The 17,662-nt window shown below is 41.1% G+C and overlaps 1 protein-coding gene across 4 annotated transcripts in view; it reads right to left on the bottom strand.

Moving 5' to 3' along the window:
• Positions 1-17,662, bottom strand: part of LHFPL1 (LHFPL tetraspan subfamily member 1) — a 97,126-nt gene that overhangs the window by 21,822 nt on the left and 57,642 nt on the right. For 2 of the 4 annotated variants that reach the window (XM_082716428.1, XM_082716427.1), the window contains 2 exons: positions 14,358-14,753; positions 5,545-5,643 (listed from right to left, as the gene is read on the bottom strand). In XM_082716428.1, the coding sequence (XP_082572554.1) occupies positions 5,545-5,643; positions 14,358-14,739 (481 nt within the window). In that variant the 5' untranslated portion in view covers positions 14,740-14,753. Of the gene's footprint in view, positions 1-5,544; positions 5,644-14,357; positions 14,772-17,662 lie in introns of those variants that run through there. The other 2 variants (XM_082716426.1, XM_082716429.1) reach the window with 2 other exon arrangements.

Here is a 17,662-nt window from a genome sequence, read left to right as displayed (position 1 = left end):
ACCCAAGCACCCCAGAAAAAGCCTCTCTTAATCCTATATTCTCCTCCAGCTACTGCTCAGTTTCACAGCTTTCCCCTGTAGCAAAACTTTTTGAAAGAATTGTTTATACATGCTGTTTTCATTTTCCTCACCTCACAATGACTCCAGTATCTATAACTGCAAAACTGCTCCTCTAGGACATCATTAGAGTCTGGCTGACTCCAATGGTCACTTCTCCATCCTCATCTAGCAACTTGAATCAACATTAAACACAATTGGTTACACCCTCTTTTTCAATGTACCCTCTTTCTCTTGGATGTTGTGACCCTGCATTCTTATTTTTCTTTTCTGGCTTTTCTTTCTGAGTCTCCTTAGTAGGCTCTTTCTTTGTGGAGGAGCATAGCAGATAAGGACCCAGATTTTCAGGCTGTGCTTTCCAATATGGTAACCACTAGTCACACTGTGGCTATTATATTTAAATTAATAAATTAAATTAAATTAACATGATTAAATATATATTAAATTAAATTATACATTCAGTCCCATCAACCTAACATTTCAATTGTTCAATAACAACATGTGGCTAAAGGCTAACACATTGGATAGCAAGACGCAAAAGTTTTCCATCATTGCAGGAACTGCTATTGGATGGTGCTAGCTAGAACCAGACTTCTAGAATTTGAATCCCAGCTGTGCCAGTTTATCAGCTGAGAGTCCTTAGGCAAGTTACTTAATCTCACAGAAAAAAAAAAGAAATCCCTGCCTTCATAGAGTTTATGCTATCCCTACAATGGGAAAATATGGCATGCCTAAAATGTAGAAGGGAGATCTATAAACATTAATAGCTCTCCGAGAGATACTGGTGAATGAAAAATGCAAGGTTCAGAATGGTATAGTTAGTTATATAGATAGATAGATATATAATATGGTCTTGATTGAATAAAATAAAGATATGCTCATATTTTTATATTTATTAAAAATTCTGGAGAGATACAAAAAAACTCAATGGTCCCTTTGGGGAAGGGAGTCAGGGTTAGGAAAAAGACTTTGACTTTGCATTTTATACATTTATGTACTATTTTATCACATACAAAAATTACTTTTGATTAAAAATAATAAATTTAAATGTATACGATTTGGCATTTTTTGGTTAATCTATTATACAACCATTATTGTAAAACAAACTAACTCCAGGACATAGTAGCTTAAAACAACATCCATTTTATCATATCTCATGAATCTGCTGGTCACAATTTAGTCAGGACTCAGCTGAGCGCTAGCTCCACTGCAATTGGCTTTAACTAGAGTCATTCAGTGATATTCAGATGGCTTGAACGGAGGGCCTAGGACTGCTTTACTCACACGTCTGGTGCTTTAGAAGGGATGGCTGAAAGTTTGGACTCAGCTGGGCCTTTCTCTATTTCCAAACATCTCTGGGACTTTCCATTTGGTCCCTCCAGCAGAGTAATCAAATATTTCATATTGCTGTTCACAACATTTCATAAAATATATTTTTTAAAATTTTATTACATGTTTTGTTGCTGCTCCTGGCACCTCTATATTACAAGGAATAGCTGCTAATATGGTTGGCACTATCATGTATGTTTGGGCAGCTGACTGGAAAAGGATCAAGGATGGCACAGGATGTCTCTTCTTTTCAGCATTAACCAGAAAAGTGCTAATACGGAGGCCTGTAATTGAAGAATATGGGCAGGAAATGTGACTCATGGATGAGACACGCTTATGCAGTTGGAAGAATTTGAAAGAATAGTTCAAAAAAGGAACTGGGAGGGTTTGACTCAAGCAGGATTCAGCAAACCCTTCATCCCTAAGGATTAACAGAACAGTATTCAGGGCACTGAAGAGAGGGGAGCCAGAGCCCTTGGGAAGACATGGTGCAGGGAGAAAGGTAAATAAGGAGGAGAATGTAATGGAGAAAGAAACAATAAAAAATATTGAGTGAAAAGAGAAAAATAATGATCCTATGGCAAATGTGATTGATGACCATCAACTTGAAACAAAGATAGTTGCACACAAAATTGCCCATTTGTGAACTAGTCCCTTGTGGGGTGGTGGTGACTAGTGCAGAAAACTGCCAAATGACTATGTACAAATCATGCCTGCAATTTTTTACTTTGGCATTTTATATTAACCAAAATAGCAACTCATTCTATGAGACCAATGTTACCTGCATACCAAAATCCAACAAACATATCATAAGAAAGAAATTTATAGGCCAATATTCCTAATTAATATAGATACAGAAATCCTTAATAAAATGCTAACAAACCAAACCAAGCAACATATAAAGTGGATTATATGCCATGGCCAACTATGATTTATCTCTGAGATGCAAGATTGGTTTAACATATGAAGAGCAATCAATAAAATGCATGTGATCATCTCAGTAGGTGAAGAAAAAGGATTTGACAAAACCCATCACCCTTTCATAATGAATGCACTTAACACACTAGAAAGAGATAAAAAGGAACATTCTCAACCTATTGAAAGCCATACATTTAAAAAAATTATTAACATCAATACTTAATGGTGAAAAACTGGATTCTTTACTCCTTAGATCAGGGATAAGATAAGGATGTTTGCTCTCACCAGTTCTAGTCAACATTGTTGTGAAGGCTCTAGCCAAGGCGATGAGATAATAAAAAGAAATAAAAGATACTTGAATTGAAAATGAAGAAGTAAAACTCTCTATTCTCAGATAACATGACCTTGTATATGGAAAATCTTAATCTATTCCAAAGTATCATTAGAATTAATAAAGGAGTTCAGCAAGTTTGCAGGATACAAGGTCAATATAGAAAAAACACTTGTATTTCTATACACTAACAATGAATAATCAAAATATAAAATTAAGAAAACAATTCCATTTATAATACTATAAAAAAACAATACAGAGGCCTGGGTGGCTCAGTCATTTAAGCATCTGACTCTTGATTTTGGTTCAGGTCATGATCTCATGGGTTGTGGAACTGAGACCCACACTGGGCTCCATGATCAGTGGAGAGTCTGCTTGAAGATTTTCTCCCTCTGCCCCTCCTCCACTGCCTCTCATAAATATATAAATCTTAAAAAAACAATACTTTGGAAGATATTTCACAAAAGAAGTGTAAGACTCATATACTGAAAACTACAAAATATCATTGAAAGAAATTAAAGTCAATCCAACTCAGTGGAATGTCATCTTGTGTTCTTGGATTAGAAAACTTAATATTGTGAAAGTAGAAATACTTTCCAAACTTATATACAGATTCAACACAATCTCTATCAAAATCCCAGCTGGCTTTTGTGCAGAAATTGACAAGTTGAACCTAAAATTTACATGGAAATGCAAGAGATAGCCAAAACAGTCTTCATGACCTTGGGTTTGGCAATATAGTCTTAGATATGACACCAAAAGCACAAGAAACAAAAGCAAAATAAGCAAAACTGGATTTCATCAAGATGAAATAACTTAGTATTTCAAGGGATATCATCAAGAAAGTAAAATATGACCCACAAAATAGGAAAAAAAAACTACTTGTAAATCATATATCTGAAAAGAGTCTAGTATCCAGAATACATTAAGAACTCTTTCAACTCAACAACCATAACAAAAAAGGTAAATAACCCAGTTAAAAATAGGTAAAGAATTTGAATATATATTTCTCCAAGGAAGATATAGGAAGGTTATGTCCAATAAGTAAATGAAAAGAAGTTCAACATCATCAGTTATCAGAGAAATGCAAGTTAAAATCACATTGAGAGGCCACTTCATACCCATGGGGATGGCTATAATTTTAAAAAATGAAAAATAAGTACTGGTGAAGATGTTGGGAAATTGGAACCCTTGCACATTGCTGGTTGAAATTTAAAATGATGCAGTCACATTGGAAGACAGCCTGGCAGTTCCTCAAAAGACTTAAACATAGATTCACACTTGACCTAGCAATCCTGCTTCTAGAAATCCACCCAAGAAAAATGAAAATATATGTGCATCTAAGAATGTGTACACAAATATTCATAGCAGTATTATTCATAATAGCCTGAAAGTAGAAAAACCCAAGTATCCATCAACTAGTGAGCAGATAAACAAAATGTGTTATAGCCATACAATGGAATACTATTCAGCCATAAAAAGCAGAAGTATTGATACATGGTACAAATGGATGAACATTGAAAACAATATGCTAAGTAAAAGAAGCAGACCTAAAAACCACATATTATTTGATTCCATTTATGTGAAATTTCTAGAATAGGCAAATCTATATTGGCAGTGGCTGCTGGGATGTAGGGGGGAATGGGGAGTGACTGCTTATGGGTATTAATTTTCCTCTGGAATAATCTGGGATTACATAGTAGTGATGATTGCACAACTTTGTGAATGTACTGAAAACCACTAATTATAGCCTTTAAAGGGGCAGATTTTATGGTATATGAATTGTGTATCAATAAAGCTATTATTTTAAAGAGGAGAATTATGTGTCTAACAACCATGTAGGAGAAATGTGCTAAGTTTCAATTTTATCTATCCTGACTGGCTGGATCAGTAGTCTGCTTCCTTCTTCTTCAGAACCTGCCCCCAAATATTTACTGATTCCTTCACCTATGGCAGAAGGTGCCAGAGAGCTATGGCTTGATCCAGTAACACTGGACATTCCAGGGTCCACATTTGTCACATCTTATATAGAGCCCTTCCCTCATGTTATATTTGTATAGTGAACAACCCCTTTCTCCAAAAATGAGTCATGTGAGACCCAAAAAAGTCTGAGGCAACAGAGAGAAAGGAAAGTATTGGAGCATAAGCTATAAGGAATAGTTGTCCTCATTGTTCCAAAATCCTCTCCTACAATTGAGAATAATCAATTGTATTTCTACTTCTACTCCCTTCTACTCCCTTCCATCACAGTAGATTGGGAAAATATTTTTAAGACTTTCAGTTAGAGACTAATCTATTCCCAGTTCACATTAGTGAACTTAAGCCATTCTCAGTGAGGACTGGCAACCATAAAAGAGTCCAGAGGTACTTCTGTTGTCCATTCTAATACTTGACAGCTCTGGCCATTAACATACCAGTAACAATGTAACAATGCCAGTAACAATTCTCCATATTTAATCTAGTTCATAATGCTTGGTGTAAACCAAATGACCTCTTGTTACATCCTTGGTAGAGAGTGAGAAGAGATACTATTGATTTATAGTTGGAAAACAGTGCCTGGGAAAGAAACAATAATAGGAACTAGGAGTTTTTCAGAGAATGACAAATCATCAGTCTCTAAGCATTTGAAATCCCCCTGTAGATAGAGTTTACCCAAACTGGTCACAGGACTCTGGGTGAAAGTGTATAAAGAATGTGGGGAGATATAATTTTAAAAGAGGAGTTTAAGTCCTTTGTGAGTTAGTGAGGCCAAATGAATCTGGCCAAGCCAACACTTCCCACAAGCCAGCATAATGACAGAGACTCAGATAAGCACCACTAGCCAGCAGAGTCCCCTTCAAGAGGTAAAGCACTTTGAAAACTAGATTCCCAAAAGAACCATCACTACCATCCTGCCCAGGCCACCTTACCTAACCGAAATTGATTGGAGACATTCCCACATGTTTGCATTATCTCCGGGCTATTCCATCCTAAGGGGTATATTGCACAGCCCGAGCTTATCAGCAGCCCTGGAAAGAAAAGCATACAAATAGGTAGAAAAAATATAACAGATTTTCCGTCACCCAAAATTTCTCTCTGGATTAGCTTGGCTCAACTTCTGCCTCTTCTGTTCAAAGTTTATCTTTCCCCTTTAACCCTAAATGTCTATGACAATACCAACTCAACAGAATTTCTTTGCCATGCCATAAGCAGTGAGTTGAAGTAGATAGTAGAGGGCACAACTTATAAAGGAAGGGCAGTGTTGGGAATTGAGACAGGCCAGTGTACTTTTTACAACCCAAATGTTCTTGACAATAACTTATAACACTAAGTTGAACTTCCCAGTCCGACTCCTCTTCTATCTTGGTCTGATATTCAAAGAATAACAATGTAGAGACTGCTACTCTTTCCTAAAATTGAGCTTTTTCTAAGAGTCAAATAGGTCCCTCTTAGTTGAAGGTACGTCATGATTTCTATCACTTGGAATCACTTCTATCTCAGCTGCCCGACTGAGATCTAGAGAAAACATACAAATTGGGTAGGCTTCTCCTGGTGAGGAAGGCACCACACTCCCTCTTCCAGAAATAATTTCTTATTCTGAGAAATCATTCCAGCTTTATGCTAAGCATTTCTCCTTTATTTGGATTCTAATGCTTTTCACTACACCCCTTGTCTTCCTGTCCATTTTGTTTAGGTTATTTGGTCACTGCAGAGAAACTGTGGGATCTTGGTGATAACCTTACTCTTCCAACAAAAGGTACAAGTATGGGTCTGCTTGCTGACAGTGCCTTCCAAGGGCAAGTGCGTCATCCCCAGCTCTTGCTTACTGCCTAGGTTTACCTTTTATAACCTACAACACCCCCAATCCTGCCCCATGCCTTTGGTGACAGTGAGTTGGACTAAGCATTGACACTGGAAACAAAAGTGACAAAATTGGGGCACCTGGGTGGCTCAGTAGGTTAAAGCCTCTGCCTTCAGCTCAGGTCATGATCCCAGGGTCCTGGGATCAAGCCCCACATCAGGCTTTCTGCTCAGCGGGGAGCCTGCTTCCTCCTCTCTCTCTCTCTCTCTCTGCCTGCCTCTCTGCCCACTTGTGATCTCTGTCTGCCAAATAAATAAATTTAAAAATCTTTAAAAAAAAAAAGGTGACAAAATTCACTGGCTGGCCAGTGAAAGCTGACATCATAACCTGGCATGAAGAGAAGAGTTGGGCCAGATTCTTCTTTCTGGAAATTTTAATCAAGAAACAGAAATGCTGAGCTAGTTAGCAGATAGAGTAGAAGTTAGAGGAAAAACACCAAGAGGTAGAATCAAGTCTGTGTCAAGCTGAAGCCAAGTTCAATTCAAAGTTATGGACAGATGTCAATTCTGGGGAAGCTGAGTGAACTGATTGCTAGAGAAAAAGGATACAGTAGTATGAAGCAGATACACCGTGATGAAAAACTCCATACTCCCCCTGAAAGAGCTACAGAAAATCCAGTCCTTCCCAATGGCTTTCCAGTTTCACTTTCCTTGTGTTATAATAAACTCCCTTTTAGTGAAAGAACTCAAGTGAGCCTCTCCTACTAGCAACCAAGAGAGCCTAATAACAAGAACACTATACTCAGGTGCTATACCAAAGGTTATGGGAAAGTGATGTGCCACGAATATAAATGCAGAATCTAGCACATAACACAGAACCTCCACAGAGAAGGTGTTTGATCAATGATGAATGAACGGCATATTTAGAGGTTCCAGAGCTCTGGGGCTCAGCTGGACAGTGAAAGGCAGAATATTCCAGAGACTGCTGGCCTCCCCTCCACCTCTCTTTCCCCACTGAGGAGAAGCTAATAAGCCCTCTTTGTCTTAAGATGAATCCTTTTGGAAGAAGATCACAAAGTACTCTAAGCTTGTTTGCAACATGGCAACCAGCTTTTCTCACTATTCCATGAGTCCAGAGAAAAAGATGAGGGCCTTAAGAAATAGCAAGAAAGGCTTATCTAGGGGTGCCTGTGTGGCTCAGTCAGTTAAGTGTCTGCCTTTAGCTCAGGTCATGTTCCCAGGGTCCTGGGATTGAGCCCTGCATCTGAACAGGAAGTCTGCTTCTCTCTCTCCCTCTGCCCCTCCCCCTGCTTGTGCTCTCTTCCTCGCTCTCTCAAATAAATAAATAAAAATGTTCTTTTAAAAAAGAAAGGTTTAAATAGGATAATAGTGATAACTTTCTGAGAGTGAGAGAGGGTTTAGAAACTAAAAGAATGACCAATTAAGGCTAGAAATTCCCTTCAGTGGAATGCTTAAAATTAGAAGGCATTCTTATCTGTCTCATAGTCTTAAAGGAAATGAAGCTGGTCACTCAAAGACTTTTCTAGGCTCTGGAATTTATCCATTGACAATGGAACAGCACTCCTATTTGTTTAGGGCTTCCTTTGTTTGCTTGTTTGTACCACAGATAAACGGAAATCCTGAGAGATGAGGAGGTATGAGCCAGAATATGGAACCCAGAGTATGCACAGTGGGTTAAGGACAAAATTGGAAATGAAATCTAAGCCTTTTCCTGCTTCTAGTATATATATCCTTTGAGGGAAGAGTTACTAAAAAGTGAGCTTTTCCACACAAACTAGGAAGAAAAGAACATAAGTTCATAAAAGTACAGCAGTTCTGCTTTCCAACCTCCACATTCAGAACCCTGGGACTGGCATGAACTCTGATTTCTCAAGCAGGTATTCCTGCTGGCTAAGTGTCTGCCTCAACATGGCAAGGGGAACCTTTTACTTTCCTCAGCCCTCTCTTGTTCCTCAGACCTTACCAGGTTGAGGAGCTCAGGTCAGGAATTACCTCCTCCAGGAAGCCTTTCTCACCAGCCCCAAGGTCCCACCTCCAGACTAAGTTACATATTCCTTCTTTTTGTTCCCATAGCACCCTGTGCTTAATCCTGTGATTTAAATATCCCGAGATATATATGCTTTACAACTGACTGAGGTCTGCTTCCCTCACTAACGTGTGTGTTCCTGGAAGGGAGGAACACTTGGCACCTGGTATGTAATAGGTGTCCAATAAATGCATCTGTTTCAGAGTATATTATGTGTACCTGACAGACAGCTTCCTTTGCCCATGCTACCCAAGGGGGAAGCCTTCTGAAGGTATCTTCATAGCAGGGATGGGAGATCATCCTAGACACCAGATACAGACATAGAATCTTAAAGAGAGAAAGGCCTCTGGAGTTTACCTACTCCAATTTGTCCCCATTACAGATGTGGATATTGAGACTCAGAGAGGGAAAGAGATTTACCTATGGTCACATTGCCAGTTACTGACAACAGTTTTTCCCACTAATCAGAGTGATCATCAACCCTTACAAGCTCTGCTGTTCCGGAGATGGGTATCCAGAAATGACTACTTTTTGACAACAATATCTCTAGCAAGCACTAGGAATCTTATAGGTGTTCCATCCAGAGAGACAACACAACACAATGACTTCAGAGAACAATATCATATTCTATACTTGAAAGTCATTAAAAGAATAGCTCTTTAATGTTCTCACCACACACATACACAAACATGATGTGAGGTGATGGATGTGTCATCCAACCTTATTATGGTAATCATTTCACAATATATATGTGTATCCAATTATCCCATTGTACACCTTAGACTTACAGGGTGTTGTATGTCAATTACATTTTAATAAGATGGGGAAAAAGAGAGAACAGGTTCTGTAGTCAGTCTAGATTTAAGTTCAAATTCCAATTCTGCCACCTAGAGTCTGTATGTGACTTTTGGCAAGTCACTTAATCTCTCTGTGCCTCATTTATCTTGACTTTAAAATGAGAATATAGTACTCCATCTTATAGGGCTGTTTCAAGAAATAATACTTAGAAAGTGCTTAGCATATAGAAAGTGTTCGACAAAAAAATTATTTTCATTAAACAGCAGCCTCTCCCTATGACTCCTCTCTCACTTTCCACCTATTTTCTCCGTGCTAATTTCTTCCTCAACTCTTTGTCCTCATAAAAAATACAGCTGAAAAGTCAAATGCTCAACAGGGCTCAATTCAAAAGCTTCCTGGCTGGAGTTGTTATCTTGCAATTTTTTGCAGGCATCAAGCCAGAGACTAGAAATCTTGGCCAGGCATGTGTTCTGCCCCAGTGCGTGTGGCCCCAAGCTCTATCCAACCAGGCCTCCTACTCTTCCCATTCCCTATCCTCCCTCCTGCCTTTTAGATAGATGAGTGCAGTAGCTTGTACACAGGCTTCATGGAGATGTTTGACTTGTAACTGATAGCTGATTCCATCACATTTGCTCATAGCTGGAGAAAGATGTGTCCTGGGAGACATATTTTAAAAATGAACTCACAAGGTAATTTATCCTCAGTTATGTTTGTTTCCAAAAGTTCTCATCAATTTGGGATTCTGAAGATGAGCTTCAAATAGAAATGCAGAAGTCATTTGCCAGTGCCAGGCCTTGCCATCTTCTGGAAGAGTGGGGATTATTAAAAAATGTTGATTCTTGGGCCTCAGCCGTAGATATTTGATTCAACAACTGTAGTCTAGGAATATGCATTTCAAAAGCACCCTAGTGATGCTGATGCATCTGCTTCTGGTACCAACACTTAAGATAAACACCACTAAAAATATGAAGAACAGCAGCTCTGATGGCAGAGAAAACTAGTTTAAATCCCAGCCCTGCCACATATGACCTATAGCCCTGACTCCCACCTCTCTAGGTGCTGTTGCTAACTCCTGGACTTATTACCTCTCCAACCACATATGTCTCCTGGTTCCGCTAGGAACTTTCTTATTCTCATCTGCCTCTAGAAAGGGTATTTTATTATCCTTATTTCTCTACTATACAGTGACCAGTTGGACTGACATCTTGCTTCCCTTCCTCAAGTTTTCTTTCTACAAGAATCCCCTATTGCAAAATGTACCAAATGTCCTCCCCAAACATGGTTGCTATGGCTAGTATTCACTTCTCTGACCAAGCAGAGGACTGGAGTTAAGCACTTTACTCTGTTTCGGCTCAAACCTTCACACTCACCTTCTTGGATGAACTCGGAACCCTCTTTGAAATTACTTCTCAGCTACAGTCAACGTTCCCCTGATGCCAGAATTAACTACTTCACCACATCCCAACAGTTGTATAAACTCCTCCAAACTGCACATTCTCCATTAGGTAGATGACAAATCTTTGTCTCTGGGCAGAGAAAGCCCTCTCCCTGGGTGCTATCGACCCCCTTCACTTCCCCCCTGCCAGCCATTCATAAGTACAAATACTAAGTGTGCAATCATTGTTATACTCTCCACCAAATATCTGCCTAAATATGATTATTAGGTAGTCTGAATTTACTACCTGAGCAAAAGTCTAGTATGGGTTTATTTGTTATTAATTTGCTCAATTTATTGCTCTTAGAGCACTTCAACTCAAACACAGTAGAAAATTTTTAAGTCTGCCCTCCAGCTATAATCTCAGCTTTTCCTGCCCAGGGAGCTCCCCACTCACTCTCCCTTTCATTGGACCCCATATTCTCTCGGAGTTACAAGACAATTTACTTCTGTGAGCGATATTTGAAGTAGATCATGGGAGTCTTCACACAGAGGCTGCATTTGACATGAACTTTGAGAAATAGGCAGATGTTTACAGACAGAGATGGAAGAAAAGGGAATTCTAGAAAAAAGCAACACTGTGAATGAAACTGAGCAGAGGCTCTCAAATTTTAGCATGTACTGGAATCATGCTGGAGAATGATAACAAATCAAAGACAGTAGTTACCTTTGCTCTAGGAACAAGGGACCGTGATCAGGATATGAAGGCGACTATAACTGTATTGGTAATATTCTTAAGCTGAGTGGTACATACCTCTGAACTATTTTATACTATATTGTAAAAAATAAATCAGTCTGAAAGGCTGTGTAAAATACAGAGTGGAAGACATCAGTTCTGATTCAGTAGGCTTAGAATGGCACTAACAAGCACCCAGGTAATTCTTACACAGGTGTTTCATGGACCACTCTGAAAAACATTGTGATAGCATTTCATCTTCAAGGGGGTAAGGAAAAATCAATAGTACCAGTGCATAAAGCTCTGGGCTGAGATTCAGGAGCCCTGACCCATATTCTCTGCTCCGTTCCAATTTGCTACACAAATATTTGCTACTTAAATACTATTTACTACTTTAAATACTATTTTCCCAAACAGAAAGCCACTTTTATCCTTGTTTAGCATGGTAAGGATAAATGAAATGATGCCAGTGAAACTTTGAAGGATTGTCCAGGAAATGCATGGTTTCCAGAGAAGATAATGGTTTTTAGAAAAATAGTTCCCTTTCCTTGATTCAGGTCCTCAGTGATCTGTCTCCAGTGGCAATTTTCATTGAGCTTGAAGCATATAGCATTAGGACCGTGCATGGAAAAAAAAACACTGGTGCCTGTCTGGGTATGTTGAATTCTATCTCCTTAAAGAAAAAAAAAATGTCCAGGGTGATGTTTCTCACTTGAGTTGAAGAAAGGGAACACAGTGTACACATCAGAGTCACTGGGGAGATTTTTCAAAACACCAGACTTCCACCTGTTCCTATGTATATCAGAATGGGAAAGAGGATGGGAGAGATGGGGAGTCCACATTTTTTAAGCACTCCAGGTGATCCTGATACATTCCATGCTCTAGAAAGTTTCTTGGCCTCCCTCAAGTAACTCAATCCAAGATCTTACACTTTTTCCTGCCAAGAAGTTCCTTATATTTGCTTCTCAACTATTTCTTCTTTGTTTAGCTCTTACCGAAGATAGAGAACAATTCACAAGCATCTTGCATATGTATACACAGGGGAATGTGAATAATGACCTTGTTCTCAGGGACTAGGGGCCAGCTGGTTGGAAACCTCAGCATCCCCAAGGTTGAAATAATCTCCTGGCCAGATGTTTCCTTCACCGGTTGGAGCAGGGCATGAAGGTCCCAGTGGAAGGCTCTCTGGACCCTAGGCTTGTCCAGCTGGATCAGCTGCAGGTGGAGCAAATGGGACCCAAGGGCCCCATCAGGTCACCTTGCTAAGTCTGACTCAGGCCAGCAGCTCTTTATTTCTTCCTGTCTCTCTCACTTCCCACCGTTCATCTCTGTGGGCAGCTGCCAAACTGGGGAACAAGAGTCAGGAGGGGGAGGAGGTTGTTCTTAATGGATACTCCATCTCTTCAGTGGTTTGGGGTCTGGCAGAGATAAACCAGACCTAAAACAAATTGGCTCCACCCACTAATGTATTTCAGTTAATGCACTAGCTGCCGAGAAGCTGCCAGACCTGGAGCAACAAAATCAATTCCCCTTAGCTGAACAAGCTTAAACTTAACCCCCACAGTTCCTTCTCTTGTGTCTTTTATCCATGGTGCTAAACATGCTGTTCAGGTTTCGCTTCCTGACACTGGCAGAGTGTATCTGTAAGAGGTCAGATCCAAAGTCTTTGAAGACCCTTGGGTTATATGATCATGTGCCAAGGGGCTTCTAGAAAATATGATACGTCCAAGCAATCTTCACCATTCCCCTACATCTGATAAAAACGTGACAGGCACCAGTTTCTAAAAAGGTAATAGGAATGACACTCATTTGGCTGGTGTTACAGATGGGGAAGCTGTTAGAATTTAGCAACCTGCCCAATATCATTCACATATCCAGGGATAAACCTTGTACTACCATGCCTTGGGTGTTGACTCCTTCCATGACTACTGTCAAATGGTGTTTTATTCTTGAACTTTAAAATCCCTCCTCTAAGTGTAAATACTGTGGCCATGTTCCTATGAGCACGAGTCAATGGGGAATCATTCTATAAGGGGAAACATATGAGATGTAAAGGGTGCTGATGTTTTTACTTCCTCTGTATGACACCTATCACTCAGCCAAAGTACCTCCCCACTCAGTCTATGAGTATCTAAAGCTCCATGACCTACCCACATACCTCCTCAAGAATTTTCTTTGATTTTCCTGACCTAGGAAGTGGGACAAACTAAAATGTATCCTATGGAGAATGGCAAGGGTTTCATAAATGTCTCAGTCAAGCCCAAGCAAGCTGGGAACAGAAGCCACTGTTAATGGTTGGAGTCTGATGGAAGCTGTTGCTACTGGCCTTCTGATTTCTACCAGTTAGTCCCTCCTCACTCTCTGCTAGCAACTCTTAGAAATTCAAATGAAGCTAAGTTGCCACTCTCAAATCATAAAAGGGCTCAGGGTGGTAGACAGCTAAAGGCTACCAGACAGGGCTAGCTATAGAGAGATATAGGCCAAATAAGCAGTCATGACAGTCTGTCTGGTATCTAGCATTTCACTTTTAGAGCTGTATTTCTTTGGTGAGGATCATACATCAAACTTGTTAGTAATTAGCACTTGTGTCTACATGTTTATCAGCTCACTGTCCTCTGAGATAACTATCAGAGATCAAGGCTTTTAGATACCAAGTATATTTAGAGTACACATTGTTATCCCTGAAAAGTGGATCTGGATAATGTCATTAAATGGGCACTATTCAGGCAGAAGAAGGTGATGAAATGGAGGGCGAACAAACCAGATATCAACTTTGCTGCTAGTCAATTTTGCTGCGAATAAAGTCTTGGTGTAAATGGCAGTTTAGGGAGTCCTAGGCTGGGTGTTTCAAAGGAGGTCCCATTCATAGCCTTTGGGTTGGGTAAAGGGGAGGGGCTGAGAGTGGATTTCTCCATAAATAAACACTTCCCACCCCTACCCCCACTGCCAAGCTCCACAACCTACCCAACCCCCACAACAGTCTTACCTCCCACGAACTGTGCTGCTCCCATGCAACGTCCCATCATTCTGGAGATGAGCTCCTCCATGCAGCAGCCCAGGACAGCAGCCAGTGCCACGAGGAGCAGCAGAGCACAGCCGGCACCTGTCACCACCGTGCACATCTGCCAGGCCAGGCTTGGGATGGCACTGAAGCTGGCATAGCGCCCACACTCTTCCACCATGATCAGACTGTGCCCCTCTCCCCGCACAGGGTAGTTGCACCTCCGGAATGTGCTGAATGACACTGGCTTCCCCAGCTGGGATCCAAAGAGCCAGTAAGGCAGGAAGTAACTGGTAGAACTGGCCACAGCAGTAACAAGGGACAGGAAGGCCCAGAGGGTCCCCACCAGTGTCAGGCTGCTCCTCATGGTCCCAGGTTTCTCTGCAGGGATGGGGAGATGAGTTGGGTCATAGTACCAAATGCAGAAAGTTAGCATGTAGGCTCCATTGGCCTATTTTTCATCTGGCTAGCCAGTCCTAGGACTTGTTTATAGACAACTTGGTCTTTGCCTTTGGATAAGATCATTCTTTCGAGGCCCATTTAGGTCCTTCTGGGATTCTGCTTTCCAGCACTTTTCCCATCTTCCCTTCCTCCCACCTGATTCAGAGTTCTAGGGTCTCTAGGCTGCAATAGAAGAACCATAGAACTGAATTAGTGACTCTTCGGCCAACTCAAATGCAGCATAATTAGTGAGGTTTCAACTAACTCTTGACATCTACCTAGCATGAAATGAGTGGTAGGAGCTGAAACTGGAATGAAACCAAGGCAGCCCAGAGAATCGTCAGCTTCCAGTGGAATGGCCTTGCTGTCCTGGGAACCTGGAAGAAGATGGTATCTCAAGGGGGTCAGAAACCAAGTTGTTTTCAGAGAATAAAGGAAGAAGGAAGGGAGAAGATGGAAGACAACTTACAGGGCTGCCCCTCCTACAAGACAGAAGAGGGAAGGAGAGCTCACTATGGAGTTAAAGGATGTGCCCATGGGGCCTATGTAGGATATCCAGTAGTACATCAGTATGAACTGTTCACAGGGTTGTAACATTTAGAATAAAACAAGGGGTGTCTGTCTCACACCCCATCGTTGTCACTGAGTGAGCGCTGTTCAGTCACTTTTTCCCCAAAAACAATATGGGATGCAACTTTCTAAGCAGTGAGGGTTGTTTAACTCTAGATGGTCTACTAAGAAAACCTGCCTCATCCTTTACTCGATATAGTCAGGAAAGCTTCTCCTCTCTCTGAAATGGATCAAGTACCCCCTGCCTGGCAGTAGGAACATACATCTGTAACTGTAAGGACATTTCAAGGTGCCTTCTGGAACAAGTAATCTCAGATTCAAGATGCTGAGTTTTTTCAGATCTAATCTCAGCCCAGCTCACAAAATGGCTTTCACAGACCCCTCTGTTAAAAATCAACCACTTCCCTCCCAACTCCATTAATCTGCCATTGCTTTCTGGCCTCAATTAGGGCAGAGACCACACTGCAGCTTGATGACAGCACCGTGAATGTCTCCAGCAGGCAGATGGTGGAGTATATTTCAGAAACTTCTCCATGATTCATCACCGTTGCTTAAAGCTACAGGTGGTGGGAGAAAGGTTCAGCAGTGGGGACGCAAGGTAAGCGGGAATACAGGCACTGGGTGTATGGGGCTACCATATTGCCCGTCTAAGACATTGTCAGGAACAAGCAGCAGTTATACTCAGGGTCTTGGGGACTGTGCCCAGCTGTGGACATTTTCACAAACACGTCTGGCACAGAGCAGACACTCCAACTCATGTTTGTCTAATGAAACCCATTTCATAGAAGCAGCCAATTTCCAGGCTGGTAAGGACTGTAATGAATCACCTAATTCAACCTTCTTGTTTTACATATGGGGCACATGGCCCAGTAAAGGGGGAAATCATTTCCCCCAAGTCATAGAAAAAGTCAGCAAGCAGCAAAACCGGAATAAGAAACCTGATCTGCAGATTCCTGGGCGAGTACTTATCTACTACATAGTACTAACACCCCTCCCCCAACACTTTGCAGACTGGAATCCAAAGAGGAAATGATTTACCCAAGGGTAAAGGGCTATGAGTACACTGGCCAGACTGGAGCCCAGTTATTTGATTCTTAGCATAATGCTCTGTTTTCAGTCTACCACAATTCCCCTCCTGAAACATATGTATTGTCTGCTATGTGTTTTGTGCAGGAAGAGAGAAGGGATCATAAATTGCAGGTGCTTACTTTGGAATGCCAGGGCCTGGGAAGAAAGTGCCCTGAGCTGGGCCCCTGGGAATGAGGTTTTGTACCCAAGGCGGGCAGGGTGAGAAGATGTGATGAGGGATTGAAAGCCAATGGGAGAAGAGGAACTAGTTTTAAGTAATTGCTGTTAGAAAACAGGTACACTTGGCCACAATGAGATAATGCTTATGCTTGTTATTTTAGAGTTTGTAATATTATGAGAAATGCAAGCAGCCCTCTATTATGGTCTCACTTCCCAGTGAAGAAGCCCAGGCGGGAGGATGAGAGGAAACCAGCTGACAAATGCTTAGGGCTGCATCAACATACCCCCTTCCAAAGGTCATTATTTCATGAACTCTGCTCAACAACCCTCTCTGTTTGGTAAAAAATAAAATAAAATAAAAAGTCACCTCCAATTTACAAATGAGCACAGTGAGGGTCAGAAAGCTAAGTGACTTGCCCAAGGTTGCACAGTAATTTAATGGAACAGCCATTACAACGCACTTCTCATTCACCCACCACCTTTCCCCCATGTTCTCCTTTATCACCCCAATAATATTACAGTTAAAAGCCTCTGTGGTTTCCCAGCCAGAACTTGAAAAAAATGTTTAAGAATGGGGAAAGAATTAGAAATGCAAACTGGGAAGGTAGGAGGAAGGCCGCTTTCTCTAAGCAGTGTGTAAACCAGTAGAATAAGAGCATTAGCCGTTTCAAGCTCAGCAACTCTAGTCAGAACCAACCCCATATGTTGCCCATAAACGTCATCACTTTGAGATCAAAAGTCTCGGTATGACAACCAGTAGAAGGGCAGATAATTTAAGTTGGAGAAAGAAACTTTATCACTGAGTGGTACCTAGGCTATAATAGAAATAAAAGGTGGGGGTCTGACATTAGATTAGCATCATCTGGGGGCACCCAGGTGGCTCAGTCGGCTAAGAGTCTGACTCTTGATTTTGGCTCAGGTCATGATCTCAGGATTGTGAGGTCAAGCCCTGTACCCAGCTCCATGCTCAGTGCAGAGTCTGCTGGAGGTTCTCTCTCTCTCTCCCCACCCCTACCCTTCCCCAACTCATG

The sequence above is a fragment of the Mustela nivalis genome (genome assembly GCF_964662115.1).
Source record: "Mustela nivalis genome assembly, chromosome: X".
In the NCBI taxonomy this organism is placed as follows: domain Eukaryota; kingdom Metazoa; phylum Chordata; class Mammalia; order Carnivora; family Mustelidae; genus Mustela; species Mustela nivalis.
Note: the sequence above shows the minus strand (reverse complement) of the source record. Positions and strands in the feature narration are given on the sequence as shown.